Source organism: Apium graveolens, chromosome 6, assembly GCF_009905375.1.
Source record: "Apium graveolens cultivar Ventura chromosome 6, ASM990537v1, whole genome shotgun sequence".
Classification (NCBI taxonomy): domain Eukaryota; kingdom Viridiplantae; phylum Streptophyta; class Magnoliopsida; order Apiales; family Apiaceae; genus Apium; species Apium graveolens.
This window is the reverse complement of record NC_133652.1, coordinates 241,099,017-241,121,922: the sequence shown is the minus strand read 5'-3', so window position 1 is coordinate 241,121,922 and position 22,906 is coordinate 241,099,017. Positions and strand designations below refer to the sequence as shown.

The 22,906-nt window shown below is 35.0% G+C and overlaps 2 protein-coding genes across 2 annotated transcripts; one reads left to right on the top strand and one right to left on the bottom strand.

Annotated features, from left to right (window-relative positions):
* The first annotated feature begins 11,849 nt into the window (after positions 1–11,849).
* On the top strand, positions 11,850–17,499 carry LOC141666905 (ras-related protein RABE1c-like). Its single transcript, XM_074473151.1, has 8 exons — positions 11,850–12,144; positions 15,823–15,895; positions 15,982–16,082; positions 16,428–16,493; positions 16,694–16,791; positions 16,877–16,939; positions 17,018–17,110; positions 17,205–17,499. The coding sequence occupies exons 1-8, from the start codon at positions 12,072–12,074 to the stop codon at positions 17,286–17,288; spliced, it is 651 nt and encodes a 216-aa protein (XP_074329252.1). The 5' UTR covers positions 11,850–12,071; the 3' UTR covers positions 17,289–17,499.
* Positions 17,500–19,824: 2,325 nt separating this feature from the next.
* On the bottom strand, positions 19,825–21,517 carry LOC141663798 (protein SOSEKI 5-like). Its single transcript, XM_074469619.1, has 3 exons — positions 21,089–21,517; positions 20,926–20,995; positions 19,825–20,696 (listed from the first exon to the last, which is right to left on the bottom strand). The coding sequence occupies exons 1-3, from the start codon at positions 21,297–21,299 to the stop codon at positions 20,054–20,056; spliced, it is 924 nt and encodes a 307-aa protein (XP_074325720.1). The 5' UTR covers positions 21,300–21,517; the 3' UTR covers positions 19,825–20,053.
* Positions 21,518–22,906: the final 1,389 nt, after the last annotated feature.

The window sequence follows — 22,906 nt, the reverse complement described above, 5'->3', positions numbered from 1 at the left end:
GAGCCTGAAGATCAGAATTGTGTGAAAAGATTGAGGAATGAAAATGGCACAAAATTCAGAAATGCAATCTTAACTAAATTATGCAAGGATAAGGGCATTGTTCAAGAGTTTTCAGCAACAAGGACACCTCAGCAAAATTGGGGTAGTTGAAAGAAAGAATAGAACTTTGATTGAGGCTGCTAGAACAATGCTGTAAGATGCCAATTTGCCAACAAGTTTTTGGGAAGAAGCTGTCAATATTGCATGCTATACTCAAAAAAGATATCTCATCAACAAAAATCTTGGCAAATCACCCTACTCATTCTTATAAAAAAGGAAGCCTAATATGAAACATCTGCATGTGTTTGGAAGCAAGTGTTATGCTCTAAAAGACAACTCTGAATATGTGGGAAAATTTAACTCTAAAGTTTTTGAAGCAATTTTTCTGGGATATTCATTGGAAATAACTGCCTACAAAGTCTATGTGATTGAATAAAAGAAAATTATGGAAAGCACATATATGACTTTTGATGATGACAAGTGTCCAGGCCTGGAATGCCTTGATGAAAATGAAGCTGAAGCCCTTAAGTTTAAAAATCTCAACATTGATAGTGATTCTGAAGATGAAGCTGAAATCAACACAAGCAATAGAATGAATGAAGAGTTAACTGAGCAAGTGAATCATGAAAATAGAAGCTCATCTCAAACATCTGAATTTGATAGCACAAACTCAGGGGGAGAAAGATGAGAAAGTTAGGCAAGTCATGCCAATGGTAAAGAAAATGCAGAAAATACAAGTCAACAAACTCACACTAGAAAATGGGATATGAGTCACACAAGAGAAGCAATTATTGGTGATTCAAATACTGGAGTGAGGACTAGAAGTGCAACTACTAAGGAGTGTCTACATGCATGCTTTCTTTCATAAATTGATCCGAAGAAAATTGAGGAAGCTCTACTTGATCCTGACTGGATATCTGCTATGCAAGAAGAGCTAAATCAGTTTGAAAGAAAAAAAGTTTGGAAGTTGGTTCCTGCACCAAAGAACAGAAGTATAATAGGAATAAAGTGGGTGTACAAGAATAAAATGAATGAAAATGGAATTGTAACAAGAAACAAAGCAAGGTTGGCTGTAAAAGGCTATGCACAGGAAGAGGGAATTGATTATGATGAAGCTTTTGCTCCAGTTGCAAGACTTGAAGCAATAAGGATTTTTCTTGCATTTTCTGCACACTCAAATTTTAAAGTGTATCAAATGGATGTAAAGTGTACATTCCTAAATGGTGAGTTGGAAGAAGAGGTTTATGTACAACAGCCACCTGGATTCGAAGATCCAGAATTTCCAGATTTTGTCTACCAGCTTCTCAAGGCTCTCTATGGATTAAAGCAAGCACCTAGAGCTTGGTATGACACACTGTCAGAAATTTTGCTTAAACATGGATTCACTAGAGAAACAATTGACAAGACTTTATTCTTCAAACAGCATGGTGGTGATATGATCCTAGTTCAAATCTATGTGGATGATATTATTTTTGGTTCTACTAATGAAAAACTATGTCAAAGATTCTCAAGACTCATGCAGGGTGAATATGAAATGAGCATGATGGGAGAATTAAGTTACTTTCTTGTACTTCAAGTCAATCAAAGAAGTGATGGAATCTTCATCAGCCAAACCAAGTATGTTAAATACTTATTGGAGAAATTTGGAATGGTTGATTGTTCACTTGCATCAACATCTATGTCTACAGCTATAAAGTTGGATGAAGATAAGAAAGGAAAAAGTGTAGATATTTCAGATTATAGAGGAATGATCGGATCTTTGTTATATTTAACTACTAGTAGGCCAGACATTATATTTGCAACATATATGTGTGCAAATATGGGAACACCAAACATGGGAACACCAAACATGGGATTATTGTATCCTAAGGGAACACCAAACATGGGATTATTGTATCCTAAGGGAACTGGATTTAAAGGTGTTGGATACACATATGCAGATTTTGCTAGATGCAGGGTTGACAAAAAGAGCACTATTGGAAGCTGTCAATTTCTTGGACAAAGACTTGTATCATGGTATAGTAAGAAGCAACAATTTGTGTCAACTTCCACAACTGAGGCTGAATACATAGCTGCTGGAAGTTGTTGTGCTCAAATGCTTTGGATTAGAAATCAGCTAATGGACTTTGGCCAAGTGTTACAGAAAATTCCAATTATGTGTGACAATACTAGTGCTATTTCTATTGTTGCTAATCTAGTTAATCATTCTAGAACAAAGCATATTGATGTAAGGTACCATTTTATTAGAGAATATGCTGCAAATGGTACAATTGAGCTTATTTTTGTTCCAACAGAAAAATAATTAGCTGACATTTTCATTAAACCTTTGGATGAAGCAACTTTCACTAGACTTGTTGGTGAAATTGGAATGTTAAATTTTTCATCCTAAAGGCAATAACTCAGCTAATATGTTGCAGCATATTAATTTCTAGTGAATCAAAACTAATTTAATTTAATTGGAAATTAACTAGAATATGAGTTGTAAATATTTTAGAAATCTCTGTATATTTATTTTTCAAAATTCGAAATTTAGCTTAGATTTTTCCAAATTCTAAAAAAAACTGTTTAAATGTTAATTCACATTTTTAATATGTGAAGTTAATATAAGACATAATCAAAAGCAACAAAAGTATATGGAGAATTGAGTTCTCGATAGGTCTAATTGACTTCTCGACAAGTCATTTTGAGACTTCTCGATAGAGATCTCGATAAGTCATTTTATTGACTTCTCAAAGGACTTCTCAACAAGCCTCATTATGACTTCTCGATAGGTCATTGTAGATATCTCGATATATGTTAATTCATAGAGTTCTCCACAAGTATCCATACTTAGACTTCTCGATAACTCAGAACTGAAATAATTTAACTCAATAAATTATTTTAGTAAAATACTTTTGATAAAAACTTATTCTAATTTTATTTTGATTTGTTCAAATAAAAATTGGAAAAAATCAGTCCATCAGGATAAACTGGGTATTTATTTGACATCTCGATAAGTCACTATTTAGTTCTGGATAAGAGTCTGGAAAGTGACATATCAAAATGTATCTATTCTCAAATATGACTTCTTGATAAGCAAATCCCAACCGTTTATTTCTACTTATCGATAAGTCACTTAACTTTTTCTATAAATACCCAGACATCTCGACATAACCCCTCTTTACGCTTTCGAGATCTCAAGTGACCTAGCTATTACAAATCTTAACCGTTCTCTCTTATTTTGAACTCCTTCCTCTTCAAATCTCTTACCCACTCAAATTCAAATACTTCAAATAGCATCAAACAATGTTAGAGTGGCTATCCCTTAGGATATAACCAACTACCTGGCTTTCACAGATGCAAACTAAGCTCCTAACAGTTTCAAGAGCTTTGTCAAGTTTCTATTCGAGACATACTTTGCAGGTGCTCTAACTGCAAATCATATTCTGTACCTGTATGTTCTCAATGAATTCTGGAACTCAGATGTGGTTATGAAAGTTGTGCATGAGAACCAAGCTGTATCCATGGTGGTTAACTGCTTAATCCAAGGCCAACAGGTGGAATTTACTGATAATGATGCCAACCTGGCTTTGGGAATTCCTACTGACAACTTGGTGGAGGTGCCTACTCAACAAGAACCAGCTGAATTCATGGACTTCATCAATTACAGTGAAAGGATCAACCTTGCCAGCTTGAACAAGAAGCACTTAAGGAGGGAATGGACATTCCTATTTGATTCCATTCACCTGCAGGAAGACAGGGTATGACAACATCCCAAGTGTGGTCCAGAAGTTGGTGTTCTCCATGGCTCACAACAGACATCTAAATGTGGGGCTCTTGATTCTGGAGGAACTTAGCACGAGGCTCACAATGCCTTTGGCCACAAGTGGTAAGGAAATTTTCTTTCCTAGGTTTATAATGTCTACTTTAAATCACAAAGTTTAAGACATTCATTTACTTAATGGTATAGATAGGCAATTGTAAACAGGTGTTCAAAATACTATTTGGTTCACATATTACATAGAATAAGGTACCTGTAAGTCTTAATATCACTCCATTTATGTTGGAGAGATTTAGGATTTACCCTTACCCTATGTCTGACATGAGGTCTACAGTCACATCTAGTATAGTTATGGCTTTTGTACCTGTAAAAGAACAAACACAGGAGCACCAATAGGGGCCTTTCTAAACCGAGACCCTTCCATCTTTACCAATAGAAGCTAGGAAACCAACCACTTCAGCCTCTCAATAGGGTGGAATGAGTAAAAAGAAGAGAACGCATGCACCCTTAATTGTTGTAAATGAGAGTGGTGAGGACCAAACATAACCAGAGTCTACCTTGGTCAAAAAGATAAAGAAGGTAAACAAATTGAGTTGACCACTCAACTAGCTACCTATGTATTCTCCCAAAAGGATGCAGTTGTAAAATAGAGATTAAAACAGACTCTAGAGGCATTCTCTCAACAGGGATTCTATTAAACAAAGCACTCTCCCTAGTGCATCTTGTAAAGAGTACGCACCATAACTTGAGCACGCTCAAGTTTATGAAAGAAGGAATAAGGATGACACACACAATGAGAGCACATCATTTGAAGCTCCCTCATCTATTCAAGGGGAGCTGCCAACACTCAATTCTTAAATCACTAATCTTATTTCTAGAATTTCTTCTACATATAATGAAACACTTGAATCCACTTATCAAGTGTTGTCAAAATTAAGTGACATAGTTCAAGAGACTGTTCTCATCACCGGGGAACCACATTCAGCTGGAGGGAGGCCACACTCTGGGGTAGACCTTGATGACACCAACAAAAACACAGGGGTTTCATCAGTTTTTACTGAAGACCATGTGGTAGTACCAAATGCACCTTCATTTATAATCATTCTTCACAGATTGAAAGGTTTGAGGATAGTACTCCTGAGGGGAAGATATCTAATTTATCTCCAATTCAATTGGAGGTTCCTTATGTAAGGACAACTCCCTTCAAAACGCTGGCTGAAATAGCCTTGTCAATTAAAGCTGGGAGTCTAATTGTCAATGATCCAACTATTGGGGAGACAAGTCAAGCACATTCAAGTGTCAGTTATTTGCAAGAAGAACATGGGTTTGAGGCCATGGTACATGACAATAACCTGGTCAAAAACCCTCCAATTTAAATGGAGGTTCTCACTCTTGATACACAACACACTATCACAATCACAGTTTTTACTATAAGTTCAACTGTGATTCCAATCATAGGGTTACCTTCCACCTCTCGGCCCTTCACCTCAAGCCAAACAGGCATCCCATCTACCTCCAATTCCACTCAACAACCTTCATACCTAATCTCACAATGACTGTAGGATGCTCAAACTCAGCCAATAACCATGAATGATCTTCTTGTGGACCAACTGTCTGGCCTTGCAAACATCACCCAACAGATACTCACAACTGATATGTCCAATCAGGATTATCAAGCTATCTTGTTGTCATATAAAACAAATATTGAATAACAACAGCAGAAGATTGTCAATGAAGCTGAGCAGGATGGGAATGTGGATGCTTGGCTAGATAAGGATTTCAGCTTGGAAATGAATGAGGTTTTGGCTAGATTCAGAGAAGAGTATATCACTATCCTAGGAAACAATGCCAAGACTCTCAGTCCACAGGAAGTTTATGATGCTATTACAGAAGTCTACAAGGCACAACGCAAGGTTTTTTACCTTATTGGTAAAGTACTACAACAAACACATAATAGTCATCAAGACAGAATCGTGAGATTGGTGAAAGATAAACTGAATGACCTTGTGCCAACTTAAGTAGAGATCAAGAATAAATTCAACAAATTTGCTGATCAAATGGTCATGTTTGCTGTAACCAGTATGGATCAGAGCATCAAAAATATAAAGCAATCATTTCTGGCTCTTCATGAAGTTGTCCAAAATCAAATCAATGGTAACAATGACACAAGGGTCAAATTGGATCAACTCCACCAAGCCAAATATGAACCCTCAGCATTATTGATGAAGGAAATCAAGGAATCTATTCAAGTAACCTTTGGTGCTCCTCTTTCATCAAGCTCACCACAACCAATCTCCACCTTCGCAAATCCAAATCCAGTCCCTTCAACAACAAGTCTCAAATCTTCAAGCCTCAAATGACTTACTCACAGCTCAGGTCACAGCTCTCACTACTCTACTGCAGAGTCAACAAAATGACATAAGGACCCCTAGTAGACTCCCACAGACATCTCTAAATGCAGAATTCTGTTTCTTTGGGAGCTATTATGGGTGCCTTGAATGTTCCACTACTTGCTCTACCTGAAGCTGTTAGACCAGAAATTCCAACTCTTCTACTCCTACCTGGCTACCAAGGCTAAGGGGGAGATAGAAGCTCGATTCAACAATCCAAAGAAGCTGGCCTGCAATCAAAGGAAGCTGGAAAATCTACATCCCATTCTGGTCAAATCTCTATACAAGTAAAAATTTCTCAAGATGTTGGAAAAGATAGAATCCAAAATGCTGTAGAAGGACCCTGTCAAGATACAGAGTTCAATGAGCTATTAATGATGTTGAGAGTCTCTCTTCATAACAACTACATCACTTACAAGAGAGTTTTGGCCAACAACATTAATTTTCTGAGAGTGGTGATTGTAAAGGTTGACAACTTTTGGAGTAAATGATAGTGGTCAATATAAATTATTGTGGTTTGGACATGTGTCTACTGGTGTCTCTCTCAAATCTTTAATCCGTGAGAGCATCTGAGTTGGATGTGATAATTGATAGAGTTAATCAAGTCATTCTAGAGGACACCCAATTGCTTAATGAACTCAAGAAAGCTCAGATAGTTGCTTTTCCTGAAGTCTATCTCCATCCAAGTAAGGGGTGGCCTACATTTGTTCACAAGCCAAAAAGTGCAAGTATCTCATAATTCCTAAGAACCGTGTTAGGGGTAATCTAAGACTAATCATGATATTGGAAACTGACCTAAAGAGAAAGAAGAACAAGACTATTGAAGATGAGGAAATGATCAGGATTTTGGGAAATTTTTTGTAGGATGCTGAAACCATGTTGCCCAACACTCAGTTCAACACAAGAGATGACAAGGATGATGATGAGCAGAAGAATGATGAGCAAAAACCTTTTGACTCAAATCCAAGTCAATCTACCAAGGCAACTTGCAACAAAGTAGAAGAGAAGAAGCAGGATGAAAAGAAGAGGGATGAAAGGAAGAGAAGATAATATAGCAGAAGAAGGAGAAGGGGAGAAGAAGAAGAAACCAAGAAATATGTCCAACAAATCCAAATCTCACAAACTCAAACCACCAAGCTTGGCCATACACTATCTCAATCAAACCTACCTCAAAAGCCAAATACTTGTATAAACAAACTGCAAATACCGTACTCAAGATATCAATCAAATCAAGTCACGTTACAATAAAGAAAATCACAAACCTACCTTCATTTAAGCCTTCAACCATAACTCACTTCAAGAGTGGAAGAAAACCAAAGAAAATGCAAGTTGGTACTGGGGTCATCTGGAACTGTTTCAAACAAACTGACTTTCTGCCGCTAAATATGTGCATCATAAATGATGACTTTTTTCAATAACTATCTGAAAAAATTGTCAAAGTTTGTGTTGTATCTTTAGAAGAAGTCAGAATCTACTACATGGATGGCACCTTCATTTTGCTTAGCAGAACGGTAGTGGGAACTTTTTCAACCACAGAATTGAATAGGGTAATCAACTTGATGAAGGATAAGGATACAAGCACAAGAATGTGGAAGGCTGTAATGTTTGAAAGGTTGAGGGTAAGGGATGAAAGACATGCAAGATTGAAGGCTGAAAAGGAGGAAAGGGATAGAAAATATGCCAAGGAGATAGAGATGTTTGAGCAAAGGTCAAATAAGCTCAAGGCAAGGGGGTTGAGTAGAATATCAAATGATGGACATTTTCTGAACATACAAGTTGGCAGATTTCGCAAGATTTAGAGTTGGTTACCTCAATGGTTACACATTAGATGAATGGCTCAAGTTTGTAGAAACTCTAAGAGGGACTGAAATAATAGAAGAATTCCAAGTTCTAGTAAATCTAAAGGGCCTCATTAGGAAATAATCAGGCTATGAGAAATTCACTTGATGACTATAACTGTTGAACTTATGTAATCTTCAAATGTATAAAAGTTGTATTTGTCAATCTTTCAGTTTTTATGTAATTAATTTTAGCTTAAGGTTAGTCTTGTTATCAGGCATGAATTTATGGTAAGCAATCTTCTCACGAATTGGGGGAGATTGTTGTGCAAGACATGCCTATACAATAACAAGACTAAGACATATTAACAACCCCGAGATTTAGTTGTATGATAGTCTAAATCTGTATTATGTATTGTATTTCTCGAGTCTGTAAAAAGGTTAAAAGTTTAGACTGGAGTATTTTTCTGTAAACAGTCTCAAACCTTAAAAAATAAACTCTGGAAGAAGATCAAGTAAAGATCATGCCTCATAGAAAAGATGTAGAAGTTTGGAGTTGAATAAATCTATTTTATGAAAAAAAATTCTAATTCAAGATACCGACAAGTCACAGATCAAGTTATATCAAAAAGTCATTCGAAAACTCTTGAATGACTTATCGAGAAGTCCAAAATGGCTTATAGAGAAGTATCAGAGATCTCGACAGGTCAAATAAAGATCTGAAGATTGAAGATATTGACAAGTCACTTCTGCATGTAGAGAACTCAAAAATATCGACAAGTCAAATGAAGATGTGAAGATTGGAGATATCGAGTCAATTTCTTACTAGAGATCTCAGAGATATCGACAAGTCAAAATGTATAAAGAGATCTCAGAGATATCGACAAGTCAAGTACACTTATAGAGAACTCAGAGACCTCGACAAGTCGAATACACTTATAGAGAACTCAAAGATCTCGATAAGTCATTATACTTATCGAGATGTCATTTCTCTATAGAACAAACTGGAGATCTCGACATGAACCTCAAATACAATAATACAGACAAGTTAAAGATTCAAGATTATCAATCAACAAATGATCTATTCAATTAAATTGAAAAGTCTACAAAAGCAGCTTGAAGAGTACAAGATCAAGGGCCAAGATTAACTGACAAGGGATGGTTACAGACCTACAAGATTTGCAAAGATTTACTAAGCCAAAAATAGAAAGAATAAGAGATAGCTTAGAAAACGGTTTAGTACATCTTATTGCATGTTGTGTAAACCCGTGTTTACTAATCTAGAAAGTAAATATTGGTCCTTTGTTTTTAGGTGTAACAAAACATATCTAAATTTTTTTGTACTCTCTCAAGTAAGAAGCTGAGTTCTTATATTCTTAAGAACAGAGAATTTGTAGCAAGACAAACTTAATTAATACAAATTAAGTGAGTTTTGAAATATTGTGTCTGTGATTTTATTTCCGTTGAACACAATATGTTTCCAAATCATAAGCTGCTTTGTTCACAATTATCCAAACAAGTTTTAAAAGGCTAAAAATCAAGAAAACACACTCACCCCCCTCTATGTTGTACTCAATAGCTAACAGACTTATTATTACACTTTTTCCGAATTAAACTTATATAACTATTATTCCAAATTAGTAGTTAACAAAAATTTAATATTCTTAAAATATAAATTTAATAAAATATGTAATTTAATATTATTAAATATTTATTTAATCTTTTTATTAAAATATAATATATAAATTTATAAAAATTAATTCAAACGTGCATATCATAGCTACAAATATGGTATTTCATGGTTAACCGAATACATGCTTAATATCAACCCAAACTTAAATTAATCATTACATTAAATAATTTTCAATAAATAAAATAAAATAAAGTATCACTTACATAACATTTATCACATATTTCTAAAATAACAGTGTCTATCACTAATTTATATTAAACTATACTAAATCAAACACATTTTCTATACTATAATTTATATCTAGAAAAAAATCAATGTTTTTAAATATCATTCAAACTATTATATTAATTCAGTTAATTAAAATGATAATAAAAATTATATGAGAAACTCTGAATTATTGACAAAAATAAAATCAAGAGTACCATAATAAAGATTAATATAATAATGTTTAATAAAATGGTATCTTACAAATAAATAACGAACGATTTACCTTTTAATAAAAATAAAATCATCACCGTCAACTATCAAATTGCTTATTAAATAATAACAAATTCGTATCGGTTCGACTCCATCAATAAACTCAATTTTTTTAGTAAAATAAACCTTCATTAAATCATCGAAAAATCCGACAGAATTGGAAATATGGAGGAGACATGAAATCCGAGAAGCCATTAAGCATACAAGGAATTTTGACAATTTGATGTGCCGCCTGTTAGTTTACTTTCGAACAAAACCTACTACTACTCGACTACTACTATTTATCAAAACCTTACAATCCTGAGTCAAGTTACCTAGCTCGAGGAGATTATTGTTCTCTCCTTCTATTGCACTAACACAGAGCTGAGAATCAGTCTCTATGATCACCTGAGATGCTTGAAATTGGTCTGTCCAGGAAAAAGCTTCAATAATACCTACCATCTCTGCCTCCACAACCGAAACATAACCTGCAAACATCATCACTCTACCTGCTGGGAACTGACCTTGGCTATTTCTAATCACCATGCCAACTGCATAGAAATTCTGTCTTCTGTCACTGCAGTGTCAACATTAAATTTGAGAGCCCCATGACATGGAGGTTTCCATTTTATGGTTGAACTAGGAGGAGATGACAAATTATCTGTATTCGTTTGAAACTTCATGTTCGCCTGTCTCCAATCATCAACTTGCTTCTTACTCCAATGCATAGCTACCGTTGGTGTCATGTTTGTTTCTTCAAAAAAAAATTTGATCCTTGCGAGCCATACGCCCCACAACACTTCTGCAATTTTTATCAACACCTCCTCTGGCTCAGAATTGAACTTCTCAAGCAGCCATAAATCAGCGTTCTCGACATCCCACATATTATAAGATAGTCCCATAAATTGCCAACAATCTTTGGCGAAATTACAGTCAAAAAACAAATGCAAGATATGTTCTATGTCCCCAGTACACATAGAACAACCTACTGGAACTGTAATGCCTCTACTCCTGATCAATTTTCTAACAGGATCATTGTTCCGACAAAATCACCAAAGAAAGATTCTTAGCTTTGGAGGAACTCCTAGAGTCCAAATCCTATTCCAACCCCTTGCATCTTGCACTCCAGTTACTTGAACATTACTTTTATGCCATTACTGATATCCGGATTTCACCGTGTATTGCCCATTAGACGAATGGGACCAGGCAGTTATGTCTTTAATACACATATGTGGTATCCGGGTATTAAGAATAACATTTGCATCCGTTTCACTGAAATGCGACCTGACTTTTCCTTCATCCCATAGTTTTGTGTTTGTCTGAAATAACTCACATACTTTTGCAGTACTGCTTATTGACGTGTGCTCCTGTAGTACTCGAAACTCCTGCGAACCTCTTAGACATCTATCAGATGTAATATGTAAGGTGGATCAACCCACCTTAGCCCATGTTTCATACTTTCTTTTACTTCGCACGGATCTGACCAGGTATAATTTGAACCACCTGAACGACGAACAGCGTGGAACAAATTACTATTATATTCCATTATTTTTCTTGCCTAAATTAGAGATTTAAATTACTATTACACTTTTTCTGAATTAAAATTATATAACTATTATTTTAAATTAGTAGTTAACAAAATTTTAATACTCTTAAAATATATATATTAAATATTATTAAATATTATTAAAAATTATTTTAATATATATTCAACCGTGCATAGTTATGGTTACTCTCACAAAAAACTTCTCTTCACATTGTTGTTGTTGTTATGCTACTATGCGCCGGTGAAAGTGCGCAGTATAACATCCATCGCCCTATCTCTCTCTATCAATATCTGATCCACTCTCTCCCATCGCCATTATCGTTAAACTTATATATATAAATTTGTAGCTGTGTTTAGAGAGAGAGAGAGAGGGAGAGAGAGAGAGAGATTAGGTCTTGTCGAATTGAAAATGGCGGCTCCACCTGCAAGAGCGCGTGCAGATTACGATTATCTTATTAAGCTCCTCCTCATCGGCGATAGCGGTGCGTCCTTTTTTTTTTCAAAAAAATAAAAATAAATTAAATGTTCGCTATTTTATCATTTTTATGTGATTTTGTATTTGACTTGTATGGATCGGGTGTTTAATTGAAACTGCGTGTATATTATCAACTCAATCATGATTTATATGTGTGTGTAATCTGGTACATTTATCTTATATTATTATCTAGATTGGTTTCTGATACTCATTTTCGTAGTTTCTGAATTATCTTAGCCTTATTGAAGTGTCCGAGGAATGCTTCGAGCTTAAAATTGTGATCGATTCATTTTTGCGTAGTAGTTGACCTTGAAACTTTGAATTGTGCTTTTAGAAGGGAATATAAATTGCAAGCTTAGACAGTTAGTAGTATCAAGAAATAGTTTCAGCGGAAATTATTTAATTATCTGTTCTCTTTCACGAGGAAGCATGAATTTTGGAATGAGAACAAAGCTTTATCGGTTCATTTTGCATAATATTACTTAAATATACTTTTGGTGTATGTGCTTGAGGCCCGGCTTCAAACTGGGGGGGGGTATACAAATTTGTTAACTTCAGTAAACGTGGCTAAGAGAATAATACTTTACTGACTTGGCTAAATAAGATGGAAGAAACTAATAGCTAATAGCTTAAAATTGAATACTTCTGTTTAAATCAGTTTTGTAAATTGGAACGTTAATCATATTACCAAATGTAGACAAGTTTTGACGGGGACAAATTGTATGTAAAAGATGCAAAATAATGATAGCATAGTCACCTGGATTCACGGTTTGTATCTACTCTCCTACACTAAATTTACAGATATTTTTTTCTTGTCCATGCACATAGGGGTGGCAAAATCCGACACGATCCGAAACTGACTCGGAAAAGTACGAGTTAGGGCTGGGTTTTTTACTTTCGGATCGGGTTCCGGTTGGGTAAAACTTTACCCGAAAAGATTGGGTCAGTTTCGGGTTGACCCGAAATACCCGAAATCAACCCGATATATATAATAGTAGTATTACTTGTGCACATTTTGTTGATAATGGGCTCTACCGCTGTCTATGATTTATTAAATAAAGCCCGGCCCATTATTTATTGTCATTTTAATATCAATACACCCTAATCTAATTTGTTTGTCTTCAGCTGATCTCAGATCTCAAGTCACATACATCTCTCTTTCTCTCTCCTTAAACATATCAACGTTTACACATGTTATGTATAATAAGATCCTAAGATCCTCCTATGTTAAAGTCTTCTGGGTTCTTCAGCTCTAGACTATCTTAAAGTCTTCTGGGTTCTTTAGCTCTAGACTAGTCGCCATGGCTGAGTTCAATTGTTGCGTGTCGGGTTCGGGTCATCCGAGACCCGACCAGGTCAGGTTCGTGTTCGCATTTTTCAACCCGTTTCGGGTAAAGTCGGGTTCGGGTTGGCATGAAAATAGAATCGGGTACAGTCATTGCTATAGTATTTCCGGCATATGCCTTTGATAGATATGACCGGGGAAGAAACTTTCTAATTGTTAAGTTTAGCAAAAGGAATAGGGGCTTATTGATGTTTATATATATGTTAAATCACATGTGCAGATGAGTTTATAAATATGCACATGTTGTGTATAATAAGATCCTAAGATCCTCCTATGTTAAAGTCTTCTGGGTTCTTCAGCTCTAGACTATCTTAAAGTCTTCTGGGTTCTTTAGCTCTAGACTAGTCGCCATGGCTGAGTTCAATTGTTGCGTGTCGGGTTCGGGTCATCCGAGACCCGACCAGGTCAGGTTCGTGTTCGCATTTTTCAACCCGTTTCGGGTCAAGTCGGGTTCGGGTTGGCATGAAAATAGAATCGGGTACAGTCAACCCGACACGAACCCGACCCATTACCCGGAATTGCCACCCCTACATGCACATTTACATAAGTAGTATGACAAATATTTGCAATTATAGATTAGCATTGAATATTTATAATTAAGTCAAAGGTCGACACCTACGAAAAAGAGAATTGAGTAAGTATAGATGAAATCGATAAGAAGAAAAAAGTGGTTTGAGACATTTTGATTCTGATTCTGTTTAAGATATACTTCTGAATTAGTGCTCAAGTCAAATCTTTTCTTTATACACTCATACATCCTATGTTACCCGGACTCGGGTATGGCCTATGAGTGTTGGGCACGGGTAAGGATCCAATAGTGGGATTCTTAGTTTTACGATAATTAGGATCTTCGGATATGGATCCAAAATTGGATACCAGTGCATGAACTCAACATGTAAGCTTAACAGAAGTAAAACTTCAGATAGACTGATTCAATGTACATTCGTAAAAATTGTGTTCACTACAATTAAATCAAAAAGACTTAATTGTGTATGTAAAATTGTAGCATAAAACTAATAGCATAAAAATAATAGCATAACATAGAAACAAGTCATTCATGGACCTTTACTCGCTTAAAACAAGTTGTTGGGAGACCTTTTATTTCTTTGAACTCAGATGCTACATGGTAAAGGGTCAGGTTTTAGTAAAAGGGATCCGACTCAGATCTCAAACCCACACCCATGTCATGTCCGGTGAACATGGTTAAAAGGACAAAAATGGAGAGTACGGGTAACGGAGCATACATCACTTTATTCCAATGGTAGATGAAGGCAATTGTTATTGAAGATAGGGACAAGTAGAATAATTATGGTTATGAAGGGTTGTAATGATGAAAGGAGATTTGACATAGACTTCTTTTAATGATGCAGTATCGTGGTTCTTTAGTCAATTGAATATGTATTAAAAGTCACAAGTGTGTTTGTTGCTCCCCAGATGATCTTGAATTGTGTTATTTAGGTGCAATCTGCATTTGAAAGCACTGAACAATAATACATATTGTTAACGCTTTAAAGCATTTCTCGATCTTTTGGAGGGATTTATGAATAGTTGGATCTTTGTTTCACCCAACTTGACAACTTGTTTGACTTGTGATAAATTGCCTCTTCCTCTATAACAAAGTCCTGATAAGCTACCCACTAGCAGATGCTCCAAAATCGATAAGCTGTATGACAGATGGCACTTTTCTTTTTAGTCAATTAACAAAACACCTTCTAATATGAAACAGAGTAAACTCTATAAGAATAAGAGTAAATGCATAAGAATGTTTTTCCTGTGCTTTCAAAACCGTGTTATATATCATACTATAATGGCGGGGTATATGGACAAAAAATCAGTATTTTTGTGGAACTAACCAGGAATGAGAGATACAAATTATTGTTAATCTCATTGCTAAATGTTAACCTGTTATTGAAATTTTGATTCATCTAATTGATAGTTCTATACACACCGGTGACTGGTGGGTTATGCTAAGAAAGCAAACATTGTAGTGTTAAAATTTTCATTGTATTATTTATGTTCTTTATGTTTGCGATGCTAGATTGAAGTTACTTTATGGGTGTCTGTGTAAGATTCATTTTGGCACGTCCGTACTAAGCTTGCAGCAGAGAAAACATATGTATGTCTGCATCGGTGTCGAACTTTTATAATTTATCCCTTTCAATCAGTTCATGATAGCTTTAGTTATGAATAAGTAATTGAACTTGTTGCAAGCTACTTTGTGAACTGGAGAGCGTGCCTTGTTGCATGTACATACTAAGTTTTATATTTTATCCCCTTGCAGTCACTCTAATTTAGTTGACTAGGAAGTACATGATTTTCGATTCTGATACGTCCTTGTAGGTGTGGGTAAAAGTTGCCTTCTTTTGCGTTTCTCTGATGGTTCTTTTACCACTAGTTTTATCACGACCATTGGGTAAGTTCTCTTCCTACCTTTTTTAGACATGAGTTGAACTCTTATTTATCTAGAGTGCATCCTAACACGATGAGCATTTTAAACAGAATTGATTTCAAGATAAGAACAATTGAGCTTGATGGCAAACGTATTAAACTCCAAATCTGGGACACAGCTGGCCAGGAACGATTCAGGACGATCACAACTGGTAAGAGTTTAGGTCTACGAGGTTTCATTTGTAAAAGTAACTTGTTCTAAAACCGGCATCTACAGTAACAATATATATAGAATTGCCTTAATACCATATAATTATGTACATGGGTTAAAGCTAGGAAGAAACTATTCAACTAGAAAGAAACAAGGACAATGTTATGATCAATAATATGAAGTTCTGTTGCAAGATTTTTCTTGTCTTTGATTGTCCCGCCACTTCAGCATCTCTAACCAGTAACCAATCATATGCGGTTTTATTAGTTTTTTCAAAAAATTCTCTTAGTAATTAATGTTCCTTACTGAACTTTTCATACTAATTTTTTTCTACATGTTCTTCTAGCTTACTATCGTGGAGCAATGGGTATTTTGCTGGTTTACGATGTTACGGATGAATCATCTTTCAACAGTAAGGTTTCTCTCTATTAAATCTAACTGCTTAGGTGCTAATAATCATGTGCAAGATGAAAAACTTGTTACCTTGTATTCTCTTTAATTGAACAATGTATTTTCTTCAACTGCCCCAACTTTTCAAAAGTTCTATAACAGGATATATATTGTTTGCTACACACTGAATTGTAACTGTATTGCATTCATGCTCTTTATCAGACATCAGAAACTGGATCAGGAATATTGAACAGCATGCTTCGGACAATGTCAACAAGGTGCTGGTAGGAAACAAGGCCGACATGGATGAAAGCAAGAGAGTATGTGCCTTTGCACACACATAATTTAAGCTATTTTGGCAGTAGTCGAATTTCTTAGTAGTTTGTTATTCATTTATCTGTTTAGGCCGTACCGACATCCAAGGGCCAAGCACTTGCCGATGAGTATGGCATTCAATTTTTTGAGACTGTAAGTACACTGAGATTCTATCGTCAAGTTGCTGATAACTTTTTTTTGTAACTTTATATTCAAATATATCAACTGCAGAGTGCTAAAACAAATCTCAACGTGGAGGAAGTTTTCTTTTCAATGGCGAGAGATATAAAGCAGAGGCTAGCAGATACTGACTCAAAGACTGAGGTTTGGCCCCATAATTGAACAGACCTAATTTAACATTACCAATATACAAGTTCTGATATTCATATACCTTCTTGTTTGTTCTTTATGGTTCCAGCCTAGCACAATCAAAATTAATCAACCAGACTCAGCCGGTGGAAATGCACAAGCTGCTCAAAAATCAGCATGCTGCGGCTCTTAAATTAATTAATAATTCAGTACAAAATCACCTATTGAAAACTTTGTAGCCTGAAGAAACAAACTAGCTGAAAGTGTTGACTAGCTGTTAAGTGTGTGTAATTTCCTTTATTTGTCATTCTTTCCCTACCTGTTTGTTAGTGTGTGAAAGTTAGGTTTTATTTTGTTCCAGAAATTTATATTTTGTGACGAGGCTATTTTAATTTTTTCCAGCATCTCCAGCGCTCCGGATTATTTTTTTCCTATTTCTGACCCCATATTTAGGGCCTGTTCCTATTTCTGACCCCATATTTAGGGCCTGTTTGGCAACATAATATAAGTGGTTTGTTGACTTATAAGGCCGTAAGTACTTATCGAGTAATGTTTGTCGATCTAAATTATAAATTTAATTTTCAACTTATAAGTTGATAAGTTGAATGTTAGTAACGACGTATTTTTTCTCAACTTATTTTGACTTTTTGTCTTTTTATTAACTTAAGTTTTAAAAAATAAATTTTAAAATGTTAATCTAATCTAAAATTCACGAAATAAGATGATTATATTTAAAAATTATTTATTTTGATTTATTTAAATAAAAAAATTCTGACATATAAGTAAAATTATTCAAATACTTATATAACTTATAAATATTTATCCACTTATCATTTATAAGTTACTTATTTATTTTAAATCATAAATTATTTATTTTAAAATTTCACAAATGGACGCTTAGTCAGATAAGTAAAAAGTGGCCCGGAATAAAAGGCGGCCAATTTGATCCACCCGGACTGCCCAACTTCTCAATATTTTAATATTACTTTTTCATATTTTAGTACAGTTTTAAGCAGTATTCCAAAAATCGCTAGGCGTGCCTGGACGGTGAGGGTACCTTCGAAAAATTAATCGGCAAGTCGGAGATTAATCGGACCGATTAATCGGAACATTAATCGGAATAATATAAATATTATTTTTAATTTTTATAATTATATAATGATCAATATGTCAAATATTTGTTTGGAAAAAGAAATTAGAATGGTATTAAACAATATCTACATATTTGATATGCGTTGTGTACTAATTATTGAGTTTACAATATTAATTATATTTTAATTCACACTTTTAAATTATTATAATATGTTATTTTTATATTTTAAGTGAGAAAAGAAATATATTAGATTACTTGTTACTTCTTATCAATACTTTATATTAGAAATTGACATGATATTGTATGAAATTATGAAATAAATTAATTAAAATTATAAAAATGAAAAAAAATATATTTTTTAAATATTTTCCGCCTAGACTGCCTAGGACCGATTTTTGACCGTCTAGTCCGCCTAATCCCGATTTTTTGAAAAAACGCCTAAATCATCGCCTAGGTCCGAGTCGGGGCGTTTTACCACCGCCTAACGGCTAGGCGTCGCCTAGGCAGCCGTCTAAACCGATTTTTGGTACACTGGTTTTAAGACATAAAAAAATGTAAATAATATTATTAAAAAGCGTGCACTGTAGTTGGCCAATGGCCACCAAAGTGAGCACCTGCCCAGTTTTTTAATTATCTCCCATGCAAAAAGAAAGCCCAAGGCCAAGTTGTACTGTCCGAGGCGGGAGTTGGGCACTGAAAAAAGCCGCGCCGTAGATGCTCTTAGGCCATGCACTGATCTAAAAATCAGCGACTCTGTCCGGAAATTTGTTTTCTAATCTTAGTTTGACGTGATTTTTGAGTAATTAGTTCAAGGATATTTTATTAAAAATCTGTTAAAACTCGATTTTGCTCCAAAGCTCGAAATCAAATCAGGGGTTGATTTTCACTTGGGGATCAAGTTTTAGTTTAGTCGCAGTACTCTAGCTTTAATTGAGAAAATTTATAAAGGAAAGCGATAGTCCAATAATAATAGTATATTTTGAGAATTTTTTTTACGATAATACATGTTCACTTATTTTTAATGTAAATACAGATTTTTTTTTTAAAGTTGTAATAACAATTAATGAACGTTAAATTAGAGTTTACGTACCTTCACTCATTTATTCATTTACGAGGATATAGCGGAAATATATCATATAATTACTATATCCTTGTATATAACAAAAATTATACTCCCTTCGTCCTAACGTGTTTTTAACATTTGAAACGCAGTGTTCGATACGCATTTTAGACACTTCTCTACTATAGTTTCATAAGTTATTTTTTATTTTTTTTAATAAAAATAGAAATATTTAATTTTTATTTAAAAGCAATTTTTTTAAAATAATTTATACAACTATACTAGATAAAAACTTTAAAGTGCGTGTCAATCACCCTATTTCAAAACCTACTGGGACGTGGATATATAATTATCTATAATTCTTTTACTTTTTATAGTTTTAAGGAATTTATTATATTCACTTCGACCAAAATTATTAAGCAAAAGTGTTTTAAAAATCCCCGATTAATTTCCGATTAATTCTTAAAAAATATTTGGCCGATCTATTTTTTGAAATCCGATTAATATTTATAAATTATTTTTCAATTATATATTTCATAATAAATAAAGTAAATATATTAATTATTATTAAAATATTTGAATAAATCCAATTTTTGTTCCTATTAATTCTCAATTTGCCGATTAATCCCTAATCGGTATCTAAACCGATTAGTACCGATTACCGATTAAAATTGTGAGAGGAAGACCTCGTGAGCCTATAAACTTCTTCTGCCTTGTTTGTTTCATCAACTAAACTCCCACTAAAATACTCCCTATCCTCCTTCACTTTACCCCCTGCTCTAAACACGCCTTTATTCTTCTTTTTCTACTCTCCTCCACCTCCACGTGGCAATCCCCGTTTATATTGCGACAATCCCGTATGATTCTCACCGGTCTTAAACGACATCGAACCACACGTCACCAACTGTATCAACACCATCGATGCTTTCATCCGTCCACTCGACTGATTATTCACCGTTAGATCATCTCTCGTTTCTCCTGGACGTGACGTCATCTTTCCGATTGATTTCTCTGGCGTTTCGAGTGTTTCCGGACTCGATTCCGACGGCGGCGGAGAGATCTCGTCACGAGTCAACTCGATAGTTGTTTGATCCTCGATTTCGTTGGTTTTCCGGTGACGGCGGTTCTTATCATCGGTCTGAGTCGACGCGTCGGCGGCTCGGGAAGATAACTCGCCGCTTGACTCGGTCGTGTAGATTACTTTGTACTCTTGTAGATCGATTGAGCTGGATGATTGATTTCTCCGGCGTGAAATCGCAGGTAAGTCATTGGAGTTTTCGGATTTTGAATACTCCGGTGGCGGTTTCTTGGTGGTAGAGTTGAGTGAGTTGTCGGATTTAGAAGGTTCCAGAAGCTGGGAGCCTTTTAGAACGTATTCATTTCCGTGTGTTGGATAGATGAAATCGTTTTCGCCTAAATCGTTCCATACATATCTGTTCTTGTAGCTTCTGGAAAAATACGACAAACAAAATAAGGATGATCAGTGACGGAATGGGAATTTAAAAAAATTTATACGAAAATTCGTTGTATTAAATTTTTTAAAGAACTCGAAAAAATATTACTCTGGTTCCGGTGCTGTACTACTAAATATTAAAGAAGTCATATCAGGACTCAAAAAATTATCAAAGAATATTTAAGATTTGTTAAGATGGAGACCTGGTTCAATATGGTGCATACCGTTTGGAAGACCAGGAATACATGGAAGGCATGGCACTTCCCCGGAGAGAGATTAAACGATTAATGACATCTGGCGAATGCAAAAGAATAAAAAATGATAGTAATTAATTAGGAAGGAATAGAAGAGTTAGCAGGGGGGGAGTTTAAGGTGAGGTGGAGTTACCAGGGAGAAAGAGAGCCTGGGAAGAAGTGGAGAGGGGGACTTGAATGAAATGAGGGTGTTGGAGTTGACCATTACATGAGAGATAATAAACCACGGGGACTGTTAGTTTGGAAGGTGGCTCAGTCCAGACAACCTTGGTGCTAGTTGTTTCAAGTCTGTTGGTGTTGCTTGTGGTTCGTCGTAATGTGGAGTTTGAGTTTCCGAGTTCCATTGGCACAGGGTCAGATGTTTTTGATGGAAGGAGGTTTGTATGTGATGACTTGGAGAGTGGAATAGTGAGAGCCAGACTAGTTGTACACACAACAGACGAGAGCCTAGTCAAAATGTCAAATGAGTTAGCGGTAGACTTTTAAATATTCAAACAACAAATTGGAAATTTATCAACAACGATGCTGCTCATGTTAATTCCTCAAGTTATTTTTTTTTAATCCAATATCCGGGCCACCTTTTGCATACCTTAACTAATTCGGAGAACTACTAACATACTCGTACCCATCAAACATAACAATTCATTTACTTTCGTGTTTTCTAATTAATTCAAACTTGTGATATTGAGATGATAAATCCTTAAAATCACACTCTAAACTAATTTGGACAATGGTGGTGACTTTTCTCCTCGAGTTATTTTGTGCCCGTTTGGGAAATCTTAAAATAAGTAACTTATGACTTAAAATGATTAAGTGCGAAATAAGTGATAAGTTGATAAATACTTATAAGTTCTATAAGTGTTTGGATAAATTTACTTATAAGTCAGAATTTTTTTTACTTAAATGAATTAAAACAAATAATTATTAAATATAATTATCTTAGTTCATGAATCTTAAATTATAAAATATTTAAAAATTTATATTTTAAAATCAAAACTTTAGAAAAAAGTGAAAAAATGAAAATAAGTTGGAAAAAAGTACGTCACTGCCAACTTTCAACTTATCAGCTTATAAATTGTAAATTCAGCTTATAAGTTGGGTCGACAAACACTCGTCGATAAGCTGTTAAGGGCTTATAAGCCATAAGTGGCTTATAAGGCGGTAGCCAAACAGTCCCTTTATTTACATTGCAGGAGTAGTTTATTTAATTTAATTAAAATCTGCCACGTGTATCATCCTTAGATTTATTGTTTTACTTCTATTTAATTAAATATTCTTATTCCTTTTTATAAATAAGTGAAAAGAATATTGAATCGATATGAAGGAATGTCTGGGCAGAAAATAAATTATACAAAGTCGGTTCTCACCTGTTCACCAAATACAAGTCCTGAAAATCGCACACAACTCTGTCAGATTTTGGAGGTAAATGTTTGTCAAAGCCCTGGTAAATATCTGGGTATGCCCATGGTGGTTGGTAGAAATAAATGTACAACTTTTTCATTCTTGTCTGAACGAGTGGAGAAAAAGTTGCAGGGATGGCAAAATCAAACAATTTCAAAGGCGGGAAAAGTCATTTTGCTTAAAACAGCTGCTCAAGTCATCCCAAATTTCTGGATGAACATGTTTTTGATTCCTTCAGAAATAACAGATAGAATTGAGAAGTCTATGAATAAATTCTGGTGGCGAAATGGTGGAACAAATGGATGTATAAGGTGGATGTCATGGGAACGTTTGTGCACAGTCAAAGAGGATGGTGGTTTGGGGTTCAAGAGTCTGAAAAGCTTTAATGTTGCAATGCTCGCAAAGCAGGCGTGGAGACTGATTAATAATACGAACCCTTTGGTAACAGACTTAATGCGTGCACGTTACTATCCTGAATCTGATTTTCTGAATGCGAAACTTGGATCAAATCCAAGTTTTGTGTGGAGGAGCATACTGGAGACTCAAGAGG